Consider the following 24,144-nt stretch of genomic DNA (forward strand, 5'->3'; position numbering starts at 1 on the left):
CACGCAGAGCGCAATGGAAAAAAGTGTTCCTCACCCTATTCACCATCTCCACCTCCCGGAAATCCGCACATGGCGTAACACTCTCCATCACATCGTCCCAACTCCTCCCAGGCAGAACCACCGTCACTATATACAACAACGGGATTGTCTTAATTCAAGCGACAGACAGGAACCTGGAACTACTTGACAACATGTTCCCCTCTCTCAAAGAGCACCTTTCCAATCCTCGGACTTACACGCATATCACCCCCTGTCCTACCTCTCCTAACGTCACAGCTCCCACCCTTAACTCTCCTAACCCAGTTCAGCAGCAAGAAGACACGCACCTCACCTTCACACCCTGCTCCACAATCAATCACCTGCCCGTCTCAGCTACCCCTCCCCGCCCCTCATACACAGACATAGACCTGGTCCCTCCACACACCACTCGCTTTCCCAGCCCCCCTACTAACCTCCCTACCTCCGCTCATCCTCCTGTCTCCCCCCCCACACTCTGCACTCCCGTACCTTCCCCCGCACATTTTTTATCAGAGCACCCCTCCTCCCCCAATGGCACCCCACACATCTTGACTCTCTCTCCGACTTCCGCCCCCCCACACTTAGCACTCCCGCCACGCCTAGCCTGTATCCCTCCCTCAACCTCCCACCCCCCTCGCTCACTCCTCAATATTCCACCTCCTCCCCCACAACAGCCAGCCTTCACATCGCCCCCTTATTCCCTTCCCCCCCCTAGCACGGATGCGCTTCCCAATAACACCTATCCTCTCGCTAACGCCCCCAACACCCACATCAGTTCCGCCTCTCCACCCGGACTGCCCCCTGTCAACGTATTCGCCGGTTCAGCGCCAGTACCCTCCCCCAACACCGCGCCCATCATCACCTTGGACATTATTATGTCCACCCTCCTCCAACTGAAAGAAGAATTTCACTCCATTAAAGAGTTGCTCATCACACACCCCATCAGACACCCCCCCCATCACCACCCTTACCACACCTAACACCACGTCCCCCTCACCGCCTACTCGCCCTACCACACAACTCTCCACACACCGGACTTCTATCCCCCCTCGCAACACCAACAATCGCAATAACAATTGCAATCTCATTACTACCAAGCGCAATATTCCTCCTTCCTCTACACCTAACAACACTTCCTCCACACCTCCTTCTCGCCTCATCACACATCTTTCCCCACATTGGACTTCTACCCCTTCTTGCAATACCACCAATCGCCCCAGACGCACCACCAACACGATCTCTGACCTTGACGTACACACCCTTCTCCACTCTTACGACCCGGCTCCCCAAAAGCCACTAGCTACCAACAACATGTCCATCCCAACGATTATATCTAACCACCTCAGGCACCAAAAGGATAACAACAGAGGCGCTGTCCCCAACAACCTCACTAATGTACCCCTCGTTTTGGAATCATCCTCCACCCTTTGCACCCCTAGCCTTAAATGCATACTTCTCAACTGCAGATCGGCCCAAAGACATTCCACGGAGGTCGCCGAACTCATCATGTCCCTGGAACTGGACCTAGCCATTCTGACTGAAACATGGCTGTCTGACTCCTCCACACCTATACTGGATATCCTAGGCCCCCACAATTACTGTATCATTAGACTTGACAGGGACAAAAAGATAGGCGGTGGAATTGCCTGCATCTACAGAAGCAACCTCTCAGTCTCCAAAGTGACCGTCTCCTCTCTTACTTCCTGTGAATACCTCTGCCTTGATATCATCAGCGAAAGCAAACCGGTATGTTCACTACACATTATATACCACCCTCCGGGGGGACAATCTCTCCTTCGTCCAACAACTCATGGACACAATTACAGCCAACTCAGGACGACAGCACACCCAAATTTTCCTTGGCGACTTCAATCTCCACTGGAATGACAACAGTGACACAGTGGTAAACAGCCTCAAAAGCTTACTCAACGCACTTGATCTCAACCAAATATGCAACAGCCCGACCCATAAGAGAGGTTCTACCCTTGACCTTATCATCTCCAAAGAGGGCGCTATTCAACTGGAGTCAATCCAACCTTGTGACTGGTCAGATCACCATATTGTCTCCATCATCAAGGAAAAAACCAGACTTAATTCAGTTCAACCCCCTAAGCACAAAGTGTGGAAAAGAGACTTGAAGAAACTCAACCCAAACTCCCTACCACCTAACAGCTGCAATCGGCTACTTCCCCCTCCCGGCGATACAGACGTTCAACTTCTGAATGACTACTATCTCAATACTATGTCCACAATAATCGATGAGGTGGCGCCCTTGCAACTGAAAAGAGTCTCGTCCAAGAAGACTTCCAACCCATGGTATGACAGAAGCCTCAATGAGGATAGACGGGCGATGCGAATGGCAGAGCGCACCTGGAGGTCAGCCCCTTCTGCAGTGCACCTAAAAAGTCTAAAGAAACAGAGAAACGCCTACTTCAGGAAAATAAAACGCTCAAAAAGAGACTTCTTCAGCCTCCAGCTCGCCCAAGCTAAAAATCGTCCAAGAAAACTGTTTGAGTTAGTCAGAACACAATCCAAAGAGCATCCCCAGACAATCAGCTCCATGGACGTTACTCCTTCCTGCGAAGACTTCTCTGCCTTCTTTATCCAAAACACTGAGAGAATAAGAAGCGATCTCCTCAATGACGCTATCCTGTACTCCAACCCCCGACACTCAGCAATACCTCAACCAAAGAACAATGCTACTTGGTCATCCTTTGACACTTACTCAGTAGAAGAAATTGGCAGACTGCTCAGCGCCTTGAAACCTTCCAATCACCTCTCTGACCCCCTTCCTGCTAACGCTGTAAAAGACTTTTCCCCGTGGCTTCTCCCACTCTGGTCTAAGATTATCAATAGCTCTCTTCAACAAGGATCCATCCCCAACGCCCTCAAAGTAGGCCAAGTCACACCACTATTAAAAAAACCAACAGCAGACCCCACTGATCTAAACAATTACCGCCCTATTACAAACATTCCCACTCTCGCTAAACTGTTGGAAAAATGCGTTCAACTACAACTGACTAAACACATAGATAAGTTTGATCTCCTAAACGCTCATCAGTCAGGCTTCCGAGCAGGGCACAGCACCGAAACTGCCATGACTCACATTGTGGACGATGCCCTCCAAATCCTAGACCAAAACGATACCTGTCTCCTCATCCTTCTGGATCTCTCCTCAGCATTCGATACAGTTAAACATGAGAACTTACTCGAACTGTTAAACACAAGAATGGGCATATCTGGGACTGTGCTAAAGTGGTTCACCTCATTTCTACACAACCGGACACAAAGAATCAAAAGCAACAACCTGCTGTCTTCTCCGGTACCGGTATTGCTAGGCGTCCCTCAAGGATCCTCCCTCTCCCCAACACTGTTCAACCTAGTTATGGAACCTCTCACCACGTTGCTACAGGCTTCTAATGTGCACTTTCACATGTACGCCGACGACACCCAACTTTATCTCAAAATACAATCTCCCAAGGACATCATGCTGCTGAACACCACGATCAGTAACACCCAATCCTGGCTTGCAGAGAATCACCTCAAACTCAATGCTCTGAAGACCGAGTTCCTCCTGATCTCACCTCCCGCTAAAATATCCACGGCTCAAACATGGCTTAAGCAATTAACGGCTCTAAATGTACAGCCCATCGTAGTAGACTCAGCAAAATCTTTAGGCATAACACTTGACACCAATCTCAACATGCAGCAGCACATCAGCAAGGCAACCAAAGGAGCGAACTTCCAAATCAATACCCTGAGAAAACTTAAACCCTTCCTTCCTGCCAAAGACTTCCAAACTGCAGTACAATCTATAGTCATCCCGCACATAGAATACGGTAGCACCGCCCTTTGCGGGCTCCCCCTAACTACTACGGCACCCCTAAGAGCGTCCCTTAACGCCGCAGCGAGACTCGTCACAGGCTCAAAAAAACACTTGCATATCTCCCCGGACTTTAAATCACTGAACTGGCTACCTTTTGAAGCCAGAATCCAACTGAAAATCGCATGCATGACACACAAGGCTGTGCATCTGAATTCACCCGCCTACCTCACTCAAAAGTTGACATTTTCGGGTGGCTCTCGAACTACTAGGAGCACAAGCAATCTTTTGCTAAAACCCCGAAGATTTCGGAAGGAAAAAACGTATAAACGCTCCTTTTCAGGAATGGCACCCAGGATCTGGAACTCACTCCCTCCTGAAACAAGGCTCATCTCCTCCAACACTATCTTTAAGAATGAAGTTAAAGCGATCCTCATGGCAAAATACACATGACCTATTTCTACGTATCACTCATGAATCTGCGCTGTAAGTCCTGCCCGTCCATGGCCTATTGTACCCTGTATTATCGAATTACGTAATTGTATACGCTCACTCTCTGTATTTTGTTATAATGTTTGATGCACCTGGTTGATTATGTATATTGTTATATTGTTGACGCACCTGGTTGACTTTGCACACTTTACCCTCTCCACCTCAACGATCCTTACTTCCCATCCTGCACACACCCACCTCAACTAGGCCCACCTTTAAACTCTAAATACTCTAAACACGCTTAAGCAAGTATATGCTCCTTGCTATTGCACTTTATGCTATTGACACAATTGTTTGTCTATACTCAGTGTACCTACACTACCACACCTGTTACCTACCTCATGTCCTTTGACATACCTATGTAACTAGCACCTTGTACCTAACTACCTCATATATTACTTTGTATATTCGCTTCTTTACTTTGTATTTTTACTTTGTATATTTTACTTTGTATTTTTTACTTGTAAAGCGCTCTGATATCTGCAAAGATCTTGTTCGCGCTGTATAAAACTCTCAAAATAAATAAATAAATAAATACAGTCTTGAAAAAGATGGACCTATAAAGATTTCTCCATCGAAACGCGTCGACGCCACTTATGTACACAATCTGACTGGGGAACAGTGGTGCCTGATAAGCAAAGTACAGAATGCTTTAGCCCATGTTCCTGTGAAAATACCAAAACGGATGTGTAATTTGTTAAGACTAAATTGTCGGGTCTAACTTCTGTTTTTTCATTCTTTTTATATTTTCATTTAATGTATTTTTATAAATTGTAATTTTTAATATTGTGCATCAACGGATAGGATTTCGTTGTGTTTTTTACCTTGAGAAGATTTTGTATTGGGCAAAATAAAATTGTCATACGCTTTTTATTTAGTGGTGGAGTATTTTTCCTTTACATCTGTGGCTTAATCTTGTAATGAGCTGATACTTTGAGTGAGTGGGGTGATATAAGTGAAGGATGAGTTTGCTGAAGTAAAGTCTATATGATCACATTGTTTTCCAAGGGATTTCCTGCCTTTTGTTTCACTGTACTAGTGCCCTAATCCCTTTTGGTTCAGAAGGGGCCCCTCTTTCTATTTTACGATTAGATGTGTGCCAAAGACGTACATTTCTGCATCCTTGTTCCCTCAGAGCACAAGGAATGTTGAAACTTCATGCAAGATAAAGAGCAGTTGAAGTTCCCTAACTTTCCAAAAGGCTTGTGGATCAGATTTCAGACCCAAAGGCCTGGCTGAAGCAGCATTCCGCCGTAACAGATCGAGGCTCTGTTGCTCATAACTGGATGATTGGCTGCTAAAAGCTGATGTACCTAAGAAGGACCTTTAAGACCCCGAAGCAACAGTGACCGCCTAAAGAATCTTCATATACACACCTTCTTCTTTGTGCATACACGTTAGTTACATCTTTTTGGAGCAACTACACATCAAATTGTAGTTCAGATTGGAGCTTTAATTCTTAGTGTAAAGACTCCTCGTTCACCCCAATGTAGTAACTGAACTATGTAGACTTGATCCTGAATGCCTCATTTTCAGATGTTTTATTTCACCCCACACAACATTCACATGTTAAAAAAAGGCCATAGAAGCTGTCCATTAACTCACCCCCCATGTTGAAAAGATTTTTATTTGGTGTGTGCAGATGGCGGTATTTGCTTCTTGACTTGGGGCTTGAAACTCCCTTGGTGAATTGTTTGAACTTTTTAATCCAAACCTATCCTGCAGAGTTCGATATGGGCAGAGCTCTGACCCGTTTGGACTCCATAGAAGGGTGCTGCAAGGCCTGTATCTTGGCTCCAGTATTATTCAATGTTTAAATTTGGGCCGGATGTATCACTGATTGGCAAGCCTCGGGTGTCTACATTACTCAGTGCTGACGATGCCATCTTCTTTCTCCACACTCCAAGAAGTCTGTTGCGCCTATAAGAGTCCTTCTCTTCTTTTATGTTGTCCCAGGATATGGGCATTAACTATTCTAAGTGCCATGTCATGGCTTTATGGTGCTGAGAGTGATCATTTGAGATCTATGCATGTTAACTCTGACATATTGTCAGTCATCTCTATATTCCCCTTCCTGGGGGTCTTCTTCACCAGTAGAGGCACTCGGTCCCCTAGCATACTCTGTAGGCGCCTCATATTGACAGTCTGTGGGGCACTTTTCAACTTAATCCCCAAGGAAGGGGGCAAACTGATCGCACCTTTACTCAAAATGTATAGCTTCCAATGTGTTCCTGCTGTGATCTATAACACAGGCGTATGGGATTATGCACCTACCCCGCAAATTGAAGCGAACTACTTTTAATGTAAGATGCTGTTGCAACCCCAAGGTAGCCTTCACTTGGCTTGCCACAAGGTACCTGGCCTTACATATGTTAATGTTATATGGACTTGTATAGCGCACGGCTGCCCCAGCCAAGGGGCGTCCCGGCGCTCGCTGTAAGAAACTGAGCGGGAGGAAATGCTGAAATGGCATAATAGCAATAATTGCAGTTAACAGAAAAGATGAGTCTTTAAGGCTTTCCTGAAAGGTAGCAGATCTTCCATTCCCCGTATTTGAACTGGGAGTTCATTCCAGAGCTTTGTCGCAAGGTATCTGAATGACCGGCCGCCCATCCTGGCTAGTTTAATGCGGGGTACTACGGCTAGATTCTGTCCTTCAGAACGCAATGTGCGTCGGGGAACGTAGGATTAAAGGAGTGGGCTTAACATTGGGGGGGGAGGCAGTTTTGAGGATTTTAAATGCTAGGCATAGGGTTTTAAAATGGATTCTTTTTTCCACGGGAAGCCAGTGGAGTTTCGTGAGAACGGTGGTCACTGATTTATGACGAGGGAGGCCGGTCAGAGCTCTGGCGGCGGCGTTCTGGACCCGTTGGAGTCTAGATTTCTCTGCTACGTTTGCCCCTAACAGAAGGGAGCTAGCGTAGTCCAGCCGCGATAGGATGGCTGATTGAACCACTAGCTGGCGGGTTTGGTGGTCGAAGAATTTTAAGATCGGCCTGAGATTACGTAAAATTCCAAAACAAGTGGCAGCCACTTTCTTAGTATGGTGGGTAAAGTTCAAGGCAGAGTCCACCCGACTCCCAGGTTCTTTACACAGTCTTTCTGCACGGGTGGTTGGCCGAGGGTCTCTGGCCACCAGCTGTTCCCCCAGGCAGTTGTTTCTTTGCCCACCACCAAAACCTCTGTTTTGCTGGCGTTAAGTTGGAGGTAATTCGCCGTCATCCAACTGGTGATGTCTACGAGAGTTTGTTTAAAATTCTGTGCCCTAAGACCGCTTTGATTTTTCAATGCCACCACTAGCTGGGTGTCGTCAGCGTACGACACAAGTGACAGTCCATGTCTCCTGGCAACTTCTGCCAGAGGTTGGACGTACACATTGAACAGGGTAGGGCTGAGAGCCGACCCCTGGGGCACACCCTGCTCAATGGAGCATTCTTCAGAAAGGAAAGGAGGTGTGGAGACTCTGAAAGATCTGCCTGGCAAGAAGGCTCTGAACCAGCTGAGGGCCCATCCTGTGACCCCTATCTCCTCCAGCCTGAACAGCAATACCTCGTGTGACACCGTGTCGAAGGCAGCACTGAGATCTAAAAGAATCAGTGCTGCCGTTCCGCCAGAATCTAATATGGTACGAAGATGTTCTGTCACACTTAAGAGGGCTGTCTCAGTGCTGTGGCCGGCGCGGAAGCCATGTTGGGACCTGTCCAGAATGGAATTGGACGTCAGATATTTGGTCAAGATGGAATTAACATGGGCTTCCGCTACTTTAGCTGGCCAGGGGAGGAGTGATATAGGTCAGAAGTTTTCGGGTAAGGTGGGGTCTAGCGTGGGCTTTTTTATGATGGGCATCACCCAGGCTTGTTTCCGTCTTGTGGGTATATTGGCAGTGGAAAAGGACAGGTTTACAATGTCTCTAAGGGGACCAAGTACAGTCCAGTCTGACTCTCTAAATAGTTCAGGTTTAAGGGGGTCTGCAGGTGAACCTGATTTAATTTTATTACAGAGTTTGAGGAAATCTTCTTGGCTGAGTGCCGGAATGTTAGAAAGATTGGGTCTGTTCTGATCGGCTAAGGGAATGAGGTGGGAAGTCGCTGGAAAGGTACTATAGATTTTCTTGATTTTGTTCATAAAAAGACGCCATGTTATTGCAAAGTATAGGAGAAGTATTAGGGTTGTCTATCGTTTTCTTGGCGCTAAGCTCTTTTAATATTCTAAAAATGGTTTTGGAGGCATTATGACTATTCTTAATCTCTGCAGTATAGTACGCCGCTCCAGTCCTGCAAATGTGCGGTGGTAACTCTTTTGTGATTGGACATAGAGGGCCTTGAGTGCCGGATCATATTCTCTTCATCTTCGTTCGGCTTTTTTACAATCATTTTTTTGCGAGGAGAGCTCTTTATTGAACCAAGGGCTGGATTCGTGGAGGCGCGCCTTGATCCATTTGGATGGTATCAGGGTGTCCAGTGCTTTGCCAATCCACTCGCAAAACTGGTCATATCCTTGATCAGGGTCCTCGCTAGGTTGGGGAGGATTCTTGGTGAGGAGTGCGTGGAAGTCTTCGAGACGGAGCTTCCTCCACGGTCTTTTCAAAACCTGTTGGACGGGTTTTGAGTTGGGGTCATCTCTGAGAGGTATATTCATAATCACTAAACAGTGATCAGTCCAGGTCATAGGGATAGGGGGTTCAACACTCACATTGATCATATTCGAAAAGATGGGGTCTAGGAGATGTCCGCCGCTGTGAGTGGGACCACTCACAAGTTGGCAGAGCTGAAGGGCGGCGAGGTCGGCTAGCAGGGTATTGATCTTAGTGTCGTAGTGTAAAGGATTACATCAAACTATCCCCTTTGCTACTACGGGTGTCGACATGGAATAATAACAATGCTTCATTTAACCAGCTAGTAATCACGGAGCGCCTTAAATGTGATCAGGGGATGTATACACCATGGTTGCTTTACAACAAATCCTGCTTTGTCACTGGGCAGACCTGCCCTCTTCGTTAACCTCACCAGCACAAATAGGTCTGAGATCTGGCTGAAATACACCTTCCTTTAGGACATGAAAATGAAGAGGGATGTGGTTGAACTCCTGAGGCCCACGAATAGACAGAATATTATTACTAACGCTACATTTGAGTCCTATTTGAAGCCTACAGCCAATCATTGGGAAAAGGGCTTTGTTGTTAAGGTTCAGACTGGTTACTATACGCAATTTACTCTGCTTCCCCTTAAGGCAGTATGGGAGTGGGTTTTCCTCTAGTATGCCCTTGTGGCAATGTATCCCCTCAATCCTTATTTCATTTTATCTTTTGCTGTACATGTTGTATATTAGGTATACCAAGAGTTTTTTATTCCCATTTTGAAAGCATCATTTTAGCTGGTGCTGGACCGCACTTTTCTTTTTACAATCACTGCAAGGTCTGTCCTTATGTGCTGCTGTGGGATCCTTTTAAAAATGTGTAATTCGTTGTAGAAACTGTATGCACTGTTAATGCTATTTTTATATGTATTTTAAATGTAATTTTGTTGTTTACAATGATTAATGTTCACTTTTATAATTAATTGCTTCTAATGGAATAAAGTACTGTTTGTTTGTTTAGCAGTCAACCCCATAACATCCTTCAAGGGATGTTTTTTACCCTTTCGTCTATAGTTTGTAAACCTTGGATTACAGTTCTCTCTGATAAAAGAAAATCACAAAGCTGCTGTTGCTGCATATGGGAAAAGTATCTACATTTATGTACCAGTATTGTGATTTTTGAAGGGTCTTAGATAAGTGTTTCTCCCCAGTCAGAAACCCTGCTTCCTCTTGGGAGTTAAACAAGGCTTTCCTCTTTCCATCAAAAACGTCTTCACCTAGGATTAGTGAGATTCAGGCCCAGTATTCTAATGAGCATTGTGCTCTGTTCTATAGGAGCAAGGTTATTTTTAGAAACCCACCAAAGGTTTTGCTACATAGTAATAATTTATTTCCATGCAAGTCAAAGTTTAGACTCCATTCCTTTTCCTGCAGGAATTCAGGAAAGTCCCTTCACACTCTAGATGTGAAAAGTTCTCCAACATTACTTCACTGGGAGAAGGCGATGATAAAATCTAAACCATTGCTTTCAATGATGGTCCCAACCGAACAAAAATGGTTACCTGAAGCAGCCAGACCAGAAGGCCAAATAATAGGTTTCTAAAAACCTAATACTAATTCTGCAAGGTAACAGTGGCTGTGCAGTCCTTTCATGCCTTTGGTTTAGATTTGCAGAGTGGGTGCCTCTAGATCACTTCACACACCTATGAGATTAAACCTGGGCAGCCAACCTTTGGTTAATTTTGAAGCTCAGGTAAGGCTTATGTCCGCTTCCACTACAATGCTCTCTAGTGTTAACATGTCCGCCTTGGGGATCTTAAAGGCACAGTTAAGTTATTTGCTCTATGAAGGGTCAGTTATGTGTACCCAGATCCTGCCGTATGTACTTCTGTCCTTTGCTTAGCTCATAGGATAATGGGATTGGGAGATCTGGGTTTAGGAGTATTTTTTATTGCTTTTGTGAGTAATCTGGCTTTGAAAGACATACTTTATTGACTGTTATCAATAAAAAAATTGTGCTTACCTTCTCTAAAATAAGTTAATTTACTTGAAGTCTGAAAGTTACCTACTTTGTACACAAACCTTGCTTGAACAGCAAAAGATCTTATGTTTGATATTTCTCAGCAGCTTACATATTCCAGTCCACATAGTGGATTAGTGCAAGAGATCCTCTGTAAATTGAATGGCGCTGTGACATTCTAATATATTTATGGCAATCTGCATTCGGATTTGTAAACTGTATTAGTTTAGTTATCTTTATCCCTAATTCAGTTTTAGAAGAAAGTGAATCTGAAGTGTAGCATGATGGTAGTGATGCCTTTGTTATGGAGGGAGACGTTCTGCTTTAGTAGTAGCTTGAAATGCATATTTTATGACAAGTCATTATAGGCCTTCCAAGATAGCTGCTTTATTAAGGTGCCATTACTCTTTGCAAGAGCATATTGGGTGGTGACTAGCCTTGCTTACAAGTCATATTTTATTGTTAACAGGTTTTATTCCCCATATGCTTTCAAACTGCTCAGCTACCAGTAGTCATAAGTTGTTGGCAGTTGCTGATAGTTGACCTAAAACATCAGTTGTTCTGAGTTTAAAGGAAATGTACAACTTATTTTATTTGGAGGTAATATCAAGATTTTATAGCAAATTGCAATGCATACATGTTAAGAGCCGCATAAAAACTAAGCAAAGGGAACTTTACGAAAAGATTTTCTTATATGTTGTTTTGACTGTTCCGCTTCTGCTTGTTGAATGCTTAAGATACTTTAGATTCTAGTTTTATCTTTACTCATGTATTCTTGAAGCACCTGACTAATAACCCAACCACGAAATCGAGATAACTTTCAGTCTGAGTGTGCTTTTGTTTTTAAATCAGAAATGTGTTTTTTTATATACTGACGTTGATAACACAGGCATGTGTGATTATTTATGTGAAATTCCCCAAATTAATGAAATGTTTAGTAATTCTTCATTTTTTTAAATCTCTAAATAGGACAGTGGAAGAGCCTAAGATGATAGCTGCTTTGTCCGGAAAGCAGACTGGGAAGCATGTTGTTTGCATAGCTTGTGGAAGCTCTTACAGCGCTGCCATTACTGCAGATGGAGAACTGTTTACCTGGGGTCGTGGTAACTACGGCAGACTTGGACATGGTACGGTCATCACCTTTTGTGTTTGAAAAGTGGGGCAAGCTCCTCAAAAGATCATTGTTGATTGTAATTGCATTAGATTTCTACATAATAACAATTACTTTTTAAACCTAACTGATAAATGCAAAATTGCTGCCCCATCCAGTCTGACAAAAAAGAAACATAATTTAGATAATTTGCTATAAACAAAATGGCAATATGAGTCGTATCTGTAGGGGTTTTGAATACAGGTAACTATTAACTACTTACTTACAGAAATACTTTTCTGAAAGAAAACGGCTGGAATGATGACTGCAATCCAATGGCCATTCCTTTATAGTATTACCATATGTAAGTGTAATGTGCTTGAGGCAATCCCAAGCAAGAGGTGGGCAGTGGGGTTGTAGGACAAGGTAATTTTTCAGTGAAACAAATGTCACTGTAGAGAAAAAAAGAATCATTGTCTTTCCCCAGTGTGGAATTGTACTTTGTTTACAGTGCTCCATTGTGGGAATGCTAACCCTTGAAAATGTCACATCACTTCCCAGGCATGTGTATTGAATCCCAAGGATGACAGAAGATCTACAAACAAATGTATTATATTTTTGTGTAAAACTTCCCTCTTCTTTTTTTTATTTTTTATTTGGACTTTATGCTAGCATGGTGTTTAAGAAGGACAGTGCTGATTTTCTAAATAATTATCAGTCTTTGCCTTTTATTTTTACAGGCTCAAGTGAAGACCAGACTAATCCGATGCTGGTAACTGGACTGAAGGGTTTGAAGGTTGTAGACGTGTCTTGTGGAAGTGGTGATGCTCAGACTCTTGCCGTCACTGAAAATGGTTGGTGACTAAATATAACCCTCACCCAAATGTGTGTTACATTTAGCTCTATTTTGATGACCTTTCAAAGGATATGACTTGGATGCACTATTTACCATGTGGTGGTTCATTGTAGTTGTTGAATACTGTAGATTTAGTCCAAATGTTAAAATTTGCGGTTTGCTTCTGTAATAGATGCACATTCTGTCCATATGCCTCCATCAAGTGGCTTTGCCCAAAGTGCCACTTCACAAATTAAACCTTTTGGGTGTCAAACCATAGATTTTTTATGAAAATTGATTCCTATGTATTGTTGACCAAATCCCCCAATTTCACTCACTACCTGGACATTAAACTGATGCTTTTATGTTCCGTGCTTCTGAATGATGTTCGCATGTGCAAAAGAAATGTGTTTTAAAGTTATTCAGTTTCAAGGGGAACTTGAGTAGATCTTATTTTGAGCCCAATATTTGACGGGGATGAGTAGCCCTGTATGTTCTTAGCTCACAGCACCTTTTGAATCTCATGACCAAATTTCAAAGATTCCACTGGCCAGAAAAATCAATATCACTTTATTTATCACCCCCAAGGCTTGGCCCCCTTTCTTTAGTTTTGTTTGCCTCCTTGTGAGTCCATATTTTTAGAAGTGAGAGAACTGAGTTGCACAGTGATCCCGACTCAGTAAGTGATATCACTCAACAAAGTCAGGTCAGCAACCTCACAAAAATGTACAAAATACATGTACAAATAATAAAACAAAACCAAAAAATCACTTAAGTTGATTAGCAAATAAATATTTCACTGAGTGGATAATGTGTGCACTTTTCCATAATAAAATTGAATACTATTTAATTGCTTTTCAGGACGTGCCCTGCCTACTTCAAAGATGTCTTAATCTTATTATTTGTTTTTCAATAAAAACACAACAAATACTTCTTGACATGACAACACCATTCTATAGTACATATAATCCAAGCAGAGAGCGGTTGTCTCTTATGCGATATTTCTTATGGATTGCAGTGTTGTTGACAACCAAATCATACCATCAGTGATAGTATCAGAAGTATGGTATAACATTGTGAAATAATTTCAGAAACGAGCTATTCAGCTCTTCTCTGTTCAGAGCATTAGGGAATGAACTGAACACATCAAGAGCCTTAGACGTTAACATAAAACTAAAAAGCCTGTGGTAGGCTAGGAGTAGTGGCGTGTTAATTGGCAAGAAATGAAAATTATACAAGGTGTATAGACCAGAAACAAGTGATCCCACTTCTTTAAGAATGGGGAGCAGCAGTAGGGAAACCAGGGAGCTAGGAAGTTAAAAAAAATAAATGAAACTGAACTATTGCAGCTGATTTGACAGTACAGATTGACTTAAATCTATTGGTTACTGTAAACACATTTTGTTTATAGTATTTAATGGTTTGCGTCTTAATAGACGCAAGAAATGTAACGTTTTACCATTCAGACTTTGAGCCATGCATTAGTGATTTCTATATTGTGCAAAGATGACTTACGTTTTTATAGTTCATGTGTGATGTTTGTAATCAGTTTGTCACATAAGACGATTCTATATCTGTTTTGGAAGCTCTTTTGATAATCTGTGTCAAATATGAGTAGTCTTTAATATGTCTAATATATATGTTTAATACAGTCCTCCTTCTGTCAGTTGCTGAGATCTTGTAGTCTAAGTACAGTGCTTTAACTAGTAATCTGAGTTATTAGTAGTGATTACATGTTTATCTCTGATCCAAGACATCCTCTGAAGTGTAGTCTTTGATGGAATTAATACAAAATCAAATAATGAAATGACTGTGTTGCATTTACAAGTTATTGCATGTGATTCATATTGCTTGAATGTCAAAATATATAAAAATGTAAAAAAAAAGCTGTCCTCTAAAAATAGTTGTATTTCAGGTCAAGTATGGTCTTGGGGTGATGGAGATTATGGCAAGTTAGGAAGAGGAGGAAGTGATGGATGCAAAACTCCCAAAATGATAGAAAAGCTCCAGGACCTTAATGTTATCAAAGTCCGCTGTGGGAGCCAGTTTTCTGTTGCACTCACCAAAGAAGGTCAGGTGTACACTTGGGGCAAAGGAGACAACCAGAGACTTGGCCATGGAACTGAAGAGCACGTGAGGTACCCAAGACTTCTGGAAGGTTTGCAAGGTATGTGGAGTTTTCTAATTTTGTTGGGTGTCAGTCTATAAGGAATTTGTGACAAAGCTGTGTCATGACTGTGGTAGATGATTTCCTCATACGCTACCAGGACTCAGAGGCTAGACATTGTGGGGTTCAATTAGTAAGTGCTAAGGGTGGTGTCTGCACAGCATCATTTGTGTTTTGTTTTACAGCTGTATCCATCACGTTGGAAAAAAATAATTTGTTTTGAAGCAGTACAAAATATCTTGGTTGCATTACAAGTCTGCAATAATTTAAGTAGGTGTGAAATAGGTGTTGTCCTGCTCCTCGGAATGCAGATGTTTTTTCTAGTTTACTAGTAGTGCTCATTCTAGTGATAGCAAATCTACTCTGTGGCACTAACCTAATTCCCTAGGTGAGTTTTTTTCAAAGTGAATGATCAGAACCTAAGTAAATGCTTTTGATGGTGCTCTGTCCACTTCAAAACAAGCCTGTTCGAGGCATGTGAGCTGTAGATCACATGCTCTGCAAATTCCTGCCATCTAGTGTTGGGTCCGGATGTTTGCTAGTTGTTTTTCTTTGAAGAAGTCTTTCCAGTCACAAGGTAGGTGACTCCTCCTTTCGGTGATAGTGCGCATGGGCATCGCCTCCATTGTTAGATTGTTTTTTTCCGCCATTGGGTTCGGAAGTGTGTTGCTCCGGTTCTAAACCGTTCTCCGGGTTCCCCACGGTGTGCAATCCGTTCTACCCTTGACTGTATTGTTTTCGTACGTGTAGCCCACTTCTCCGCTTATCGTATCTGTCGACATAACTTTTATTTCGATCGGAAAACTCGTGGTAGGCCGTTGTGCCTCACCGCGTCGGTCCACCTTGCAGTCATTCAAATTCTGTCCTCTGTGCCACGCGATGTATCCGCGTACCGACTCGCATGAAGTGTGCAACTTGTGCTTATCTCCGGAGCACACTGAACAGAACTGCGATGCGTGCAAATCTTTCTGTTTGAAGAAAACGCTCCACGATCGTCTGGCTCCATGTCATGAAATGCAGAGCCATATCATTGAATCCACGCCGGACATCTTTGGAGAAGGTTCACAGCAAGAAGATTACGATGCGCAAGTGGCCGAGGAAGAACCTGTATCCATTTCGGAATCGGACGCTGACATGGAAGAACATGTGCCTCAGGGTTAACGTATCGTGAGTACTAAACACCCCTTGCCCCAAATACCTATTCAGCCCAAGCAAATGGCTCCGGTCCCACCTCCGCCTTTGGTTCACGGTCGGCACCGAGAAGATGTTTCCAACACCCCGCCTTTCGGCTCTGCACCGAAAAATTCACTAAAGCCTTCCAGCTCAGGATCGAGTCGGGCCCAAGCCGAAACCTTCGGGCTCGAAACCAAAAACTGCTTCGGAGCCAAAACATTTGACGCTGAAATCAAGACTGGCTTCTGAACTTAAACCTTCGGCACCGAAAATTAATCTGACCCCAGCACCGACATTTTCGGCTCCGAAACAGAAAGATGCTCCTCTGCAGCAGCAGGACCCCTGTTTCAACATCCCACTCACTAAAACGGACGCCAAACAGAAAGAACTCTATATTAATGCTCAGGATATCTTTCTACCAAATTGCCTCAGAAGCGTAAACCAGAGTCAGAAGCCACTTATATTCTTTTGAAGAGGAAGCATGTTGGTACTAACCCCTCTCCTCCTTCTCCATCGCCTCCTTCCTCACAGTTACATCACTTACTAATTACACCACCTAACTCTCCTCAACAACCTGATGATGGGAATGGTGGGGATGATCTTTTACCAGCAGATTTCTGGAAAGACTATAGCACTGACTCACCCACAGATAATGAATGACCCAGACCTTTACCCTACAAAGCCTTCCCCACCTGACGACAATGTAGGGTACAGAGAATTACTATCTAGAGCTGCAGAGTATCATGGGGTACAATTACATGAGGAATGCCTAGAAGAGGAATTTCTATTTGAAACCCTTAGTAGCTCACAAAGGTCTACTCACACTCTCCCTATGCTCAAGGCATGATGAGACATGCAGATGATATATTCAAAGACCCTGTTTGTGCTCGCATTCTCCCCCCAGGATAGACAAAAAATACAAGCCTGCCCCATCAGATCCAGATTTTATCAAAGGGCAGTCACCACTGGACTCTTTAGTAGTCTCTAATGCTGGCTAATTCACAAACTTTAGGGCCCCCTCCCCCCATACAGAGAGTCCCAACTATAGACGCCTCCAGTAAAAGTGTAGCTGCCCAAGCAGCAAATCACGGGCATATTGCTAACACACAGGCCCTTCTAGCCAGGTATGATCGGGCACACTGGGACGAAATGGAGCAATTGCTCCAATTTCTACCAGATGAGCATAAGGCTTCAAGACCTAGTCCAAGAGGGAAAGCTCATCTCAAATTCATCAATTAGGTGTGCCTTAGATGCTGCTGACACTGCAGCTAGAACAATCAATACTAGTGTATTATTAAGGAAGCATGCATGATGAGTCCTCAGACCTTGGTCCAAGGATCTCACTCCTGCCTCCAGCTCCCCAGCTCCCCAGCAGGGCTCTGCGCTGCCTCACGCCCAGCCAGCCCTCCTGCTCAGGGTTCGAGTCCGCCTGCCCTCTGTTCCTACTTTTTGCCTCTGTTCCGGTTTTGGGTCTAATTTCATTCTTATTCTCCGTGACTGCCACTGTAATTTTCGCTCGCCCTCTGTTCTTGCTATCTTCCTCTGTTCCGCTCCTGGCTCTATTCTACTCTTAATTCTTTCTCCCTGATTGCCACTGTATTTTTCCTCTTTCATGTTCTGCTCCCCCCATATTTTTCCCGCCGTTTCGCCGCTATCCCTCAAGCCCCGCTCCCGCCTCCCAGCTCATCGTCCCTCCCTCCACCCCTTCAAATGGCGACCGCTGCGCAGCCGCGCCGCTGGCACGTAAGGCAAGCCCACCTGCGCCCGTCCGCGTGTGGACCGCGCCCAGCGCCAGAACCCCTGGTCCCCGCGACTGCCACAGCGCCTGTCTCCGCTACGACTCCAGCACCCTCCACGCACTCCACACCGGACGAGCACGCACCTGCTACCTGGCCGCCCCGAAGCGCACCCAAGGGCCCTTCTCCTGCCGGAACTGCAGCTTCACCAGCATCCGGCCCAACAACCCATCGACCAGGAAAGAACCCAGCCACCTCAGCTGCATCCTTCTCAACACCCGTCCGCCTGCAAACACGTCATCGAACTCTGGGACCTACTCGACTCAACCTCCCCAGACGTCGCCTTCCTAACCGAGACCTGGATGAACCCCTCCTCGGCACCCGACATCGCCATAGCCATCCCGGACAGCTACAAGATCACCCACAGGAACCGCACCAACGGAATAGGAGGAGGAATCGCCATCGTCCACAGGAACTCTCTGAGGCTCAACCAACACCGACACCCTCAGCACCGCCGAACACCTGCACTTCCAGATCCACACTGACCCCAACACCACCCTCAGAGGAACCCTCGTCTACAGACCCCCCTGGACCCCGATCACAGTTCAGCGACTCCAACTCCACCACCCTGTTCGACAACCTCTCCAACTTCAGACTCCGACAACTCGTCATAACACCCACCCACTCCGCCGCCCACACACTTTACCCCATCTTCTCCGCGAGCTCCAACGTCACCTTCAGCCACACCACCGAACTCCACTGGACTGACCATCGCAGCATCCACTTCACCTTCCGGAAACCCACCACCGTGGCCAACAGATGCCCCGCCGCTGTTGGAGCAAAGTCACCGAAGACCAGCTAACCACCACCCTTGCCCAGGGCCCACCCTCCGACCCCACCGACACCGCCGCACGCAACCTCAGACAGTGGATCGACGACTGCGCCAACACTCGCGCCGCACTCAAGAAACCCTCCATATGCCACACCAGCAAGAAAGCCAGCTGGTTCACTGAAGACCTCCAGGCCTCCAAGCAAACCTGCCGAAAGCTAGAGAAGATCTGGCTCTGCGAACGAACACCGGACAGCTACACAGCCCACAAGAACGCCACCCGCAGACGCCATCACCTCATCAAATCCGCCAAAAGGGCCTCCTTCAAAGATCGCCTAGACAACAACGCACACAACAGCAAAGAGCTCTTCAACATCGTGAAGGAGCTCTCGAACCCCAGCTCCAACACCAACCACATCCCACCTTCACAAGACCTGTGCGACTCGCTCGCCACCTTCTTCCATCTCAAGATCGCAGACATCCACGACCGCTTTAATGCCACATCAGCCCCGACCACCACGGAGACACCCACCCCCACGACCACCACCCGCACCAACCGCCTGCTCTCCTGGACCAACATCAACAATGACGACACCATCCCGATCATGAACACCATCCACTCCGGATCTCCGTCAGACCCTTGCCCACCCCACATCTCCAACAAAGCCAGCACCGCCATCGCACCCCATCTCAGGAAAGCCATCAACATCTCCTTCGAGACAGCAACCTTCCCGGAGAGTTGGAAGCACGCTGAGATCAACGCCTTACTCAAACCCAAGGCGGACCCCAAGGGCCTCAAGAACTTCCGGCCCATCTCCCTGCTCCCGTTCCCGGCGAAGGTCATCGAGAAGACTGTCAACAAACAACTGACCCGCCACCTCGAGGAGAACAACATCCTGGACCCGCCATCCCAGTCCGGGTTCTGTAGCCCCCACAGAACCAAAACTGCCTTCATCGCTGCCACAGATGACATCGGAACCCTGCTAGACAACGGAGAAACCGCGGCCCTCATCCTCCTGGACCGGTCAGCCGCCTTCGACAGTTTGCCACCGCACACTACGAACACGCCTCCACGACGTCGGGATCCAAGGGAAGGCCCTGGACTGGACCGCCTTCTTCCTCTCCAGCAGAACACAGCGTCCGCCTCCCCCCCCCCCCTTCCGCTCCAAAGCCACAGAGATCTGCGGCGTAACCTAGGGCTCCTCCCTTAGCCCTACGCTGTTCAACATCTACATGGCACCGCTTGCCCACGTTGCCCGACCACACAACCTCAACATCATCTCCTACGCCGATGACACCCAACTGATCCTCACCAAGGACCCCCACACCGCCAAAACCAACCTCCATGAAGGAATGAAGGCTGTCGCCGAATGGATGAGGAACAGCCGACTGAAGCTGAACTCTGACAAGACGAGGGGCCTCATCCTCGGATCCACCCCTTCGGCCTGGGATGACTCCTGGTGGCACTGGGAACAGCTCAAACACCCACCGACCACGCACGCAACCTAGGGATCATCCTCGATTCCACCCTCTCCATGACTAAGCAGGTCAACACCGTCTCTTCCTCCTGTTTCAACACCCTCCGCATGCTCCGCAAGATCTACAAGTGGATCCCCACCGAAATGAGAAGAACAGTCACCCAGGCTCTCGTCAGCAGCAGGTTGGACTACGGAAACGCACTCTACGCAGGAGCCTCAACACATCCAGAACGCCTCTGCACGTCTGATCCTCGACATCCCTCGCCGCAGCCACATCACACCCTCCTGACAGACCTGCACTGTCTCCCCATCAGCAAGCGGATAACCTTTAAGCTCCTCACCCACGCACACAAGGCACTCCACAACACCGGACCAGCGTACCTCAACGGACGACTCAGCTTCTACACCCCCACCCGCCATCTACGCTCCGCCGACCTCTCCCTCGCCACAGTCCCCCGCATCCGAAGAGCAACCTCCGGAGGCAGATCGTTCTCCCACCTCGCCGCAAAGACCTGGAACACCCTCCCCATCCACCTACGGCAGACCCAAGACCTGCTGACCTTCAGAAGACTCCTCAAGACCTGGATTTTCAAGAAGTAGCCGCATTCCCCTCACCCCAGCGCCTTGAGACCCTCACAGGTAAGTAGTGCGCTTTACAAATGCAATGACTGATTGATGATTAGGGATCTCTGGATTTAAACCTGAAGTCCAGCAATCCATTTTGAATACACCATTCGATAAACAGCATCTCTTTGGACCCGTAGTAGATACGTCCTTAGGAAAGATGCAAAAAAGATACGGAAGTAGCTAAATCTATGGGAGCTCTAGGGTCTCCTTCTAATCATGGCTCCTATCATCGTTCCTATGGTGGGGGGAGTCCAAGACCATCTCTTTAGACACTACTGCTGCACTCTACAAGGGCAACAATCAATCCTCCTAGTCAAGTGGCTTCTTTAGAGGATGGTACAGGGGTAACAACGGCAAGGGTAGGGGTAAATGTTCCACAACATGTACCTCCCCCTCTCCTACCAAACAGTGACTTGCCTACGTTTCCCCCCCCCCCCCCAATCATTTCACACCTTTCAGGGGACGTCTTTTACAATTCCTCCCCATCTGGTAATAGATAACTGCAGACAAATGGGTGCCAGGGAATTATCCAACATGGTTATTGCCTGGAGTTTACCAACAGTCCTCCATACATTCCGCCACGTTCTCACAAAATGTCACCAGAACATTTACTTCACAAGAGGTACAGTCTCCCCTGTCCAAAGGAGCCATAGAACCTGTGCTGTTACAACATCAAGGAACAGGTGTGTACTCCCTGTACTTTCCAATCCCCAAAAAGGACGGCTCCCTGAGACTTATTCTAGACCTCAGAGAACTAAACCTCTACATACTGTCAGAGCTTTTTCACATGGTAAAACATCAACAATTGCTCCCACTTTTACAGCAGGGAGATTTTATGTCTACTTTAGACTCAAAAGACGCATATTTCCACTTTCCAATTCTTCCCGCTCACTGCAAATACCTCAGATTCATGATAGCGGGTCATCATTACCAATTCAAAGTACTCCTGTTTGGAGTCACCACTGATCCCAGGGTATTTACCAAATGCCTGACAGTAGTCACAGCACATCTAAGAAGACAACACATCCATGTCTTCCCATACCTGGACGACTGGCTCATCACAGCCAGCAATTACCAAATGTGTCTCCAACACACTCAAAGCACTATTTACTTTCTTCACCAACTAGGGTTACAGTAAATGCGTTAAAGTCTCATCTACAGCCTTCCAACACACAACCTTATCTGGGAGCCACAATAGACGCTCAGAAACCTCTAGCCTCTCCCAAAGCAGCCAAGATTCACAATATTCTGCCCATTCTGTCTCAATTTCAGCCCAACCAGTCATTACTAGCAAAAGTATTCCTGCAACTGCTAGGCATGATGGCGTCTTGCGTTATAATTGTTCCTCACGCAAGACTTCACATGCGTCCCCTTCAAAAATGCTTAGCAAGTCAGTGGAACCAATTGCAGGGTCAGTTGACTGATCTAGTGTTGGTAGATGGCCGCACCCACCGCTCTCTGCAGTGATGGAACCCACAAAATGTATCCAAAGGGCAGCCCTTTCTCGACCCTGTTCCACAGACAGTGCTAACAGCAGACGCATCGCTCACTGGTTGGGGCGCTCACCTACAGAGTCATACAATCCAAGAATTATGGACTCAAAAGTACAGGAGACTACAGATCAATCACCTAGAGCTACTAGCAGTGTTTCTAGCGCTCAAAGCCTTTCAAACTCACCTTCTAGGCAAAACTGTCTTAGTCCGCACAGACAAGACAGTGGAGAAGTGTGGCTCACTGGTTAGAGGAGGCAGACCTGGAAGCAGAGGTCAGCTCGGGACCAGGGTTCAATTCCCGGCTCGGCGGGGTCTTGAGTCCTAAAATGTCCATGGACTCGACAATTCTCGCTCCGGTGCCTACTCGATTCACGGGTTCACACTCTGCGACTCTGGGCAATAGCTTGCTTAATCTCCACAACGGCCCCTCGCGGCGGGATGCCTGGCTTTCACCTTGCGGATACCCTGCTGGGGTTATCTCCCAGGGGAATACCAGGACGGGTTCCCTAAGCAAGCGCTTAGAAACCGCTCGGTGATTTGCGCTTTATAAATTCCTGTACATTTACATTTACATTTACAACATGACCGCTATGTACTACATACAAAAACAGGGGGACACGCACTCTCCAACTGTCACCCCTAGCACGAGCCATTTGGAAATGGGCCATACATGGCAAAATCGATCTCCTAGCAGAACACCTTACAGGAGTAAACACTCAAATTGCAGACCTTCTCAGCAGACTGAGACAGCAAATCCACGAGTGGGAACTTCATCCCCAAATTCTTCTTCCCTACTTTCAGGAATGCGGATTTCCTCACATAGACCTGTTCACCACAACTCAAAACGCAAAATGTCCAAGCTTCGCCTCCAGGTTCCCACACCTGCTGTCCAAAGGCAATGCCCTATGGATGAACTGGTCAAGAATATTTGCCTACGCTTTTCCACCTCTCCAACTCATTCCACTGGTAGTTCGGAAGCTCAGGCAAACATCCCTCACACTGATTCTCATAGCTCCCACATGGGCACGTCAACCCTGGTCCACCACCCTGCTGGAGCTGTCGGTAGTTCCACACCAAAAGCTGCATCTCAACTCCAGTCTCCTCACTGAGAACCATGGAGAAATCTGGAATCCAAATCCCAAGGAACTCCACCTGACAATTTGGCTCCTGAAGTCATAGAGTTTGGTTAATTACAATTACCACCAGACTGTATGAATATCCTAAAGGAGGCTAGGAGACCTACTACTAGGGCATGTTGTGCAATAAAGTAGATACATTTTGTTATATATTGTAACAATAACAACTTCAATCCCCTGAATGCATCAGTACAAAACATCACCTGTTATCTCTTATACTTACAGCAATCTGGAATAGCTTATAGAGCCATTTGATTGCATTTAGCAGCAGTAGCTGCATACTTTCAAAACAGATAGCACGTATCTCTGTTCAGAGTACCAGTGATTAAAGCCTTTATGGAAGGACCATAAAGAGTAATACCACCAAGAGCTCCACCTGCACCAGTGTGGAACTTGAACATAGTCCTTACAAGGCTAATGGGACCACCTTTGGAACCAATGCACAAGCGTCAACTACAATTTCTCTCATGGAAGGTTGCTTTTCTTATTGCAATCACTTCCTTAAGGAGAGTTGGTGAACTCCAGGCACTAACTATACAAGACCTTTTCTTTCAACTTCACAAAAACAAGGTGGTTCTTTAAACCAATTCCACATTTCTTCCAAAAGTGTTTTCTGCTTTTCACATTAATTAATCAGTTGTTACCTGTGTTC

The 24,144-nt window shown here is 46.1% G+C and overlaps 1 protein-coding gene across 1 annotated transcript in view; it reads left to right on the forward strand.

Moving 5' to 3' along the window:
- The window catches only part of HERC2 (HECT and RLD domain containing E3 ubiquitin protein ligase 2), a 1,611,099-nt gene that overhangs the window by 210,795 nt on the left and 1,376,160 nt on the right, over positions 1-24,144 (forward strand). Inside the window, 3 exon segments of the mRNA XM_078658234.1 lie at positions 11,898-12,055; positions 12,759-12,872; positions 14,769-15,020. Of these exon segments, the coding sequence (XP_078514360.1) occupies positions 11,898-12,055; positions 12,759-12,872; positions 14,769-15,020 (524 nt within the window).

Source organism: Lissotriton helveticus, chromosome 8 (assembly GCF_964261635.1).
Source record: "Lissotriton helveticus chromosome 8, aLisHel1.1, whole genome shotgun sequence".
Classification (NCBI taxonomy): domain Eukaryota; kingdom Metazoa; phylum Chordata; class Amphibia; order Caudata; family Salamandridae; genus Lissotriton; species Lissotriton helveticus.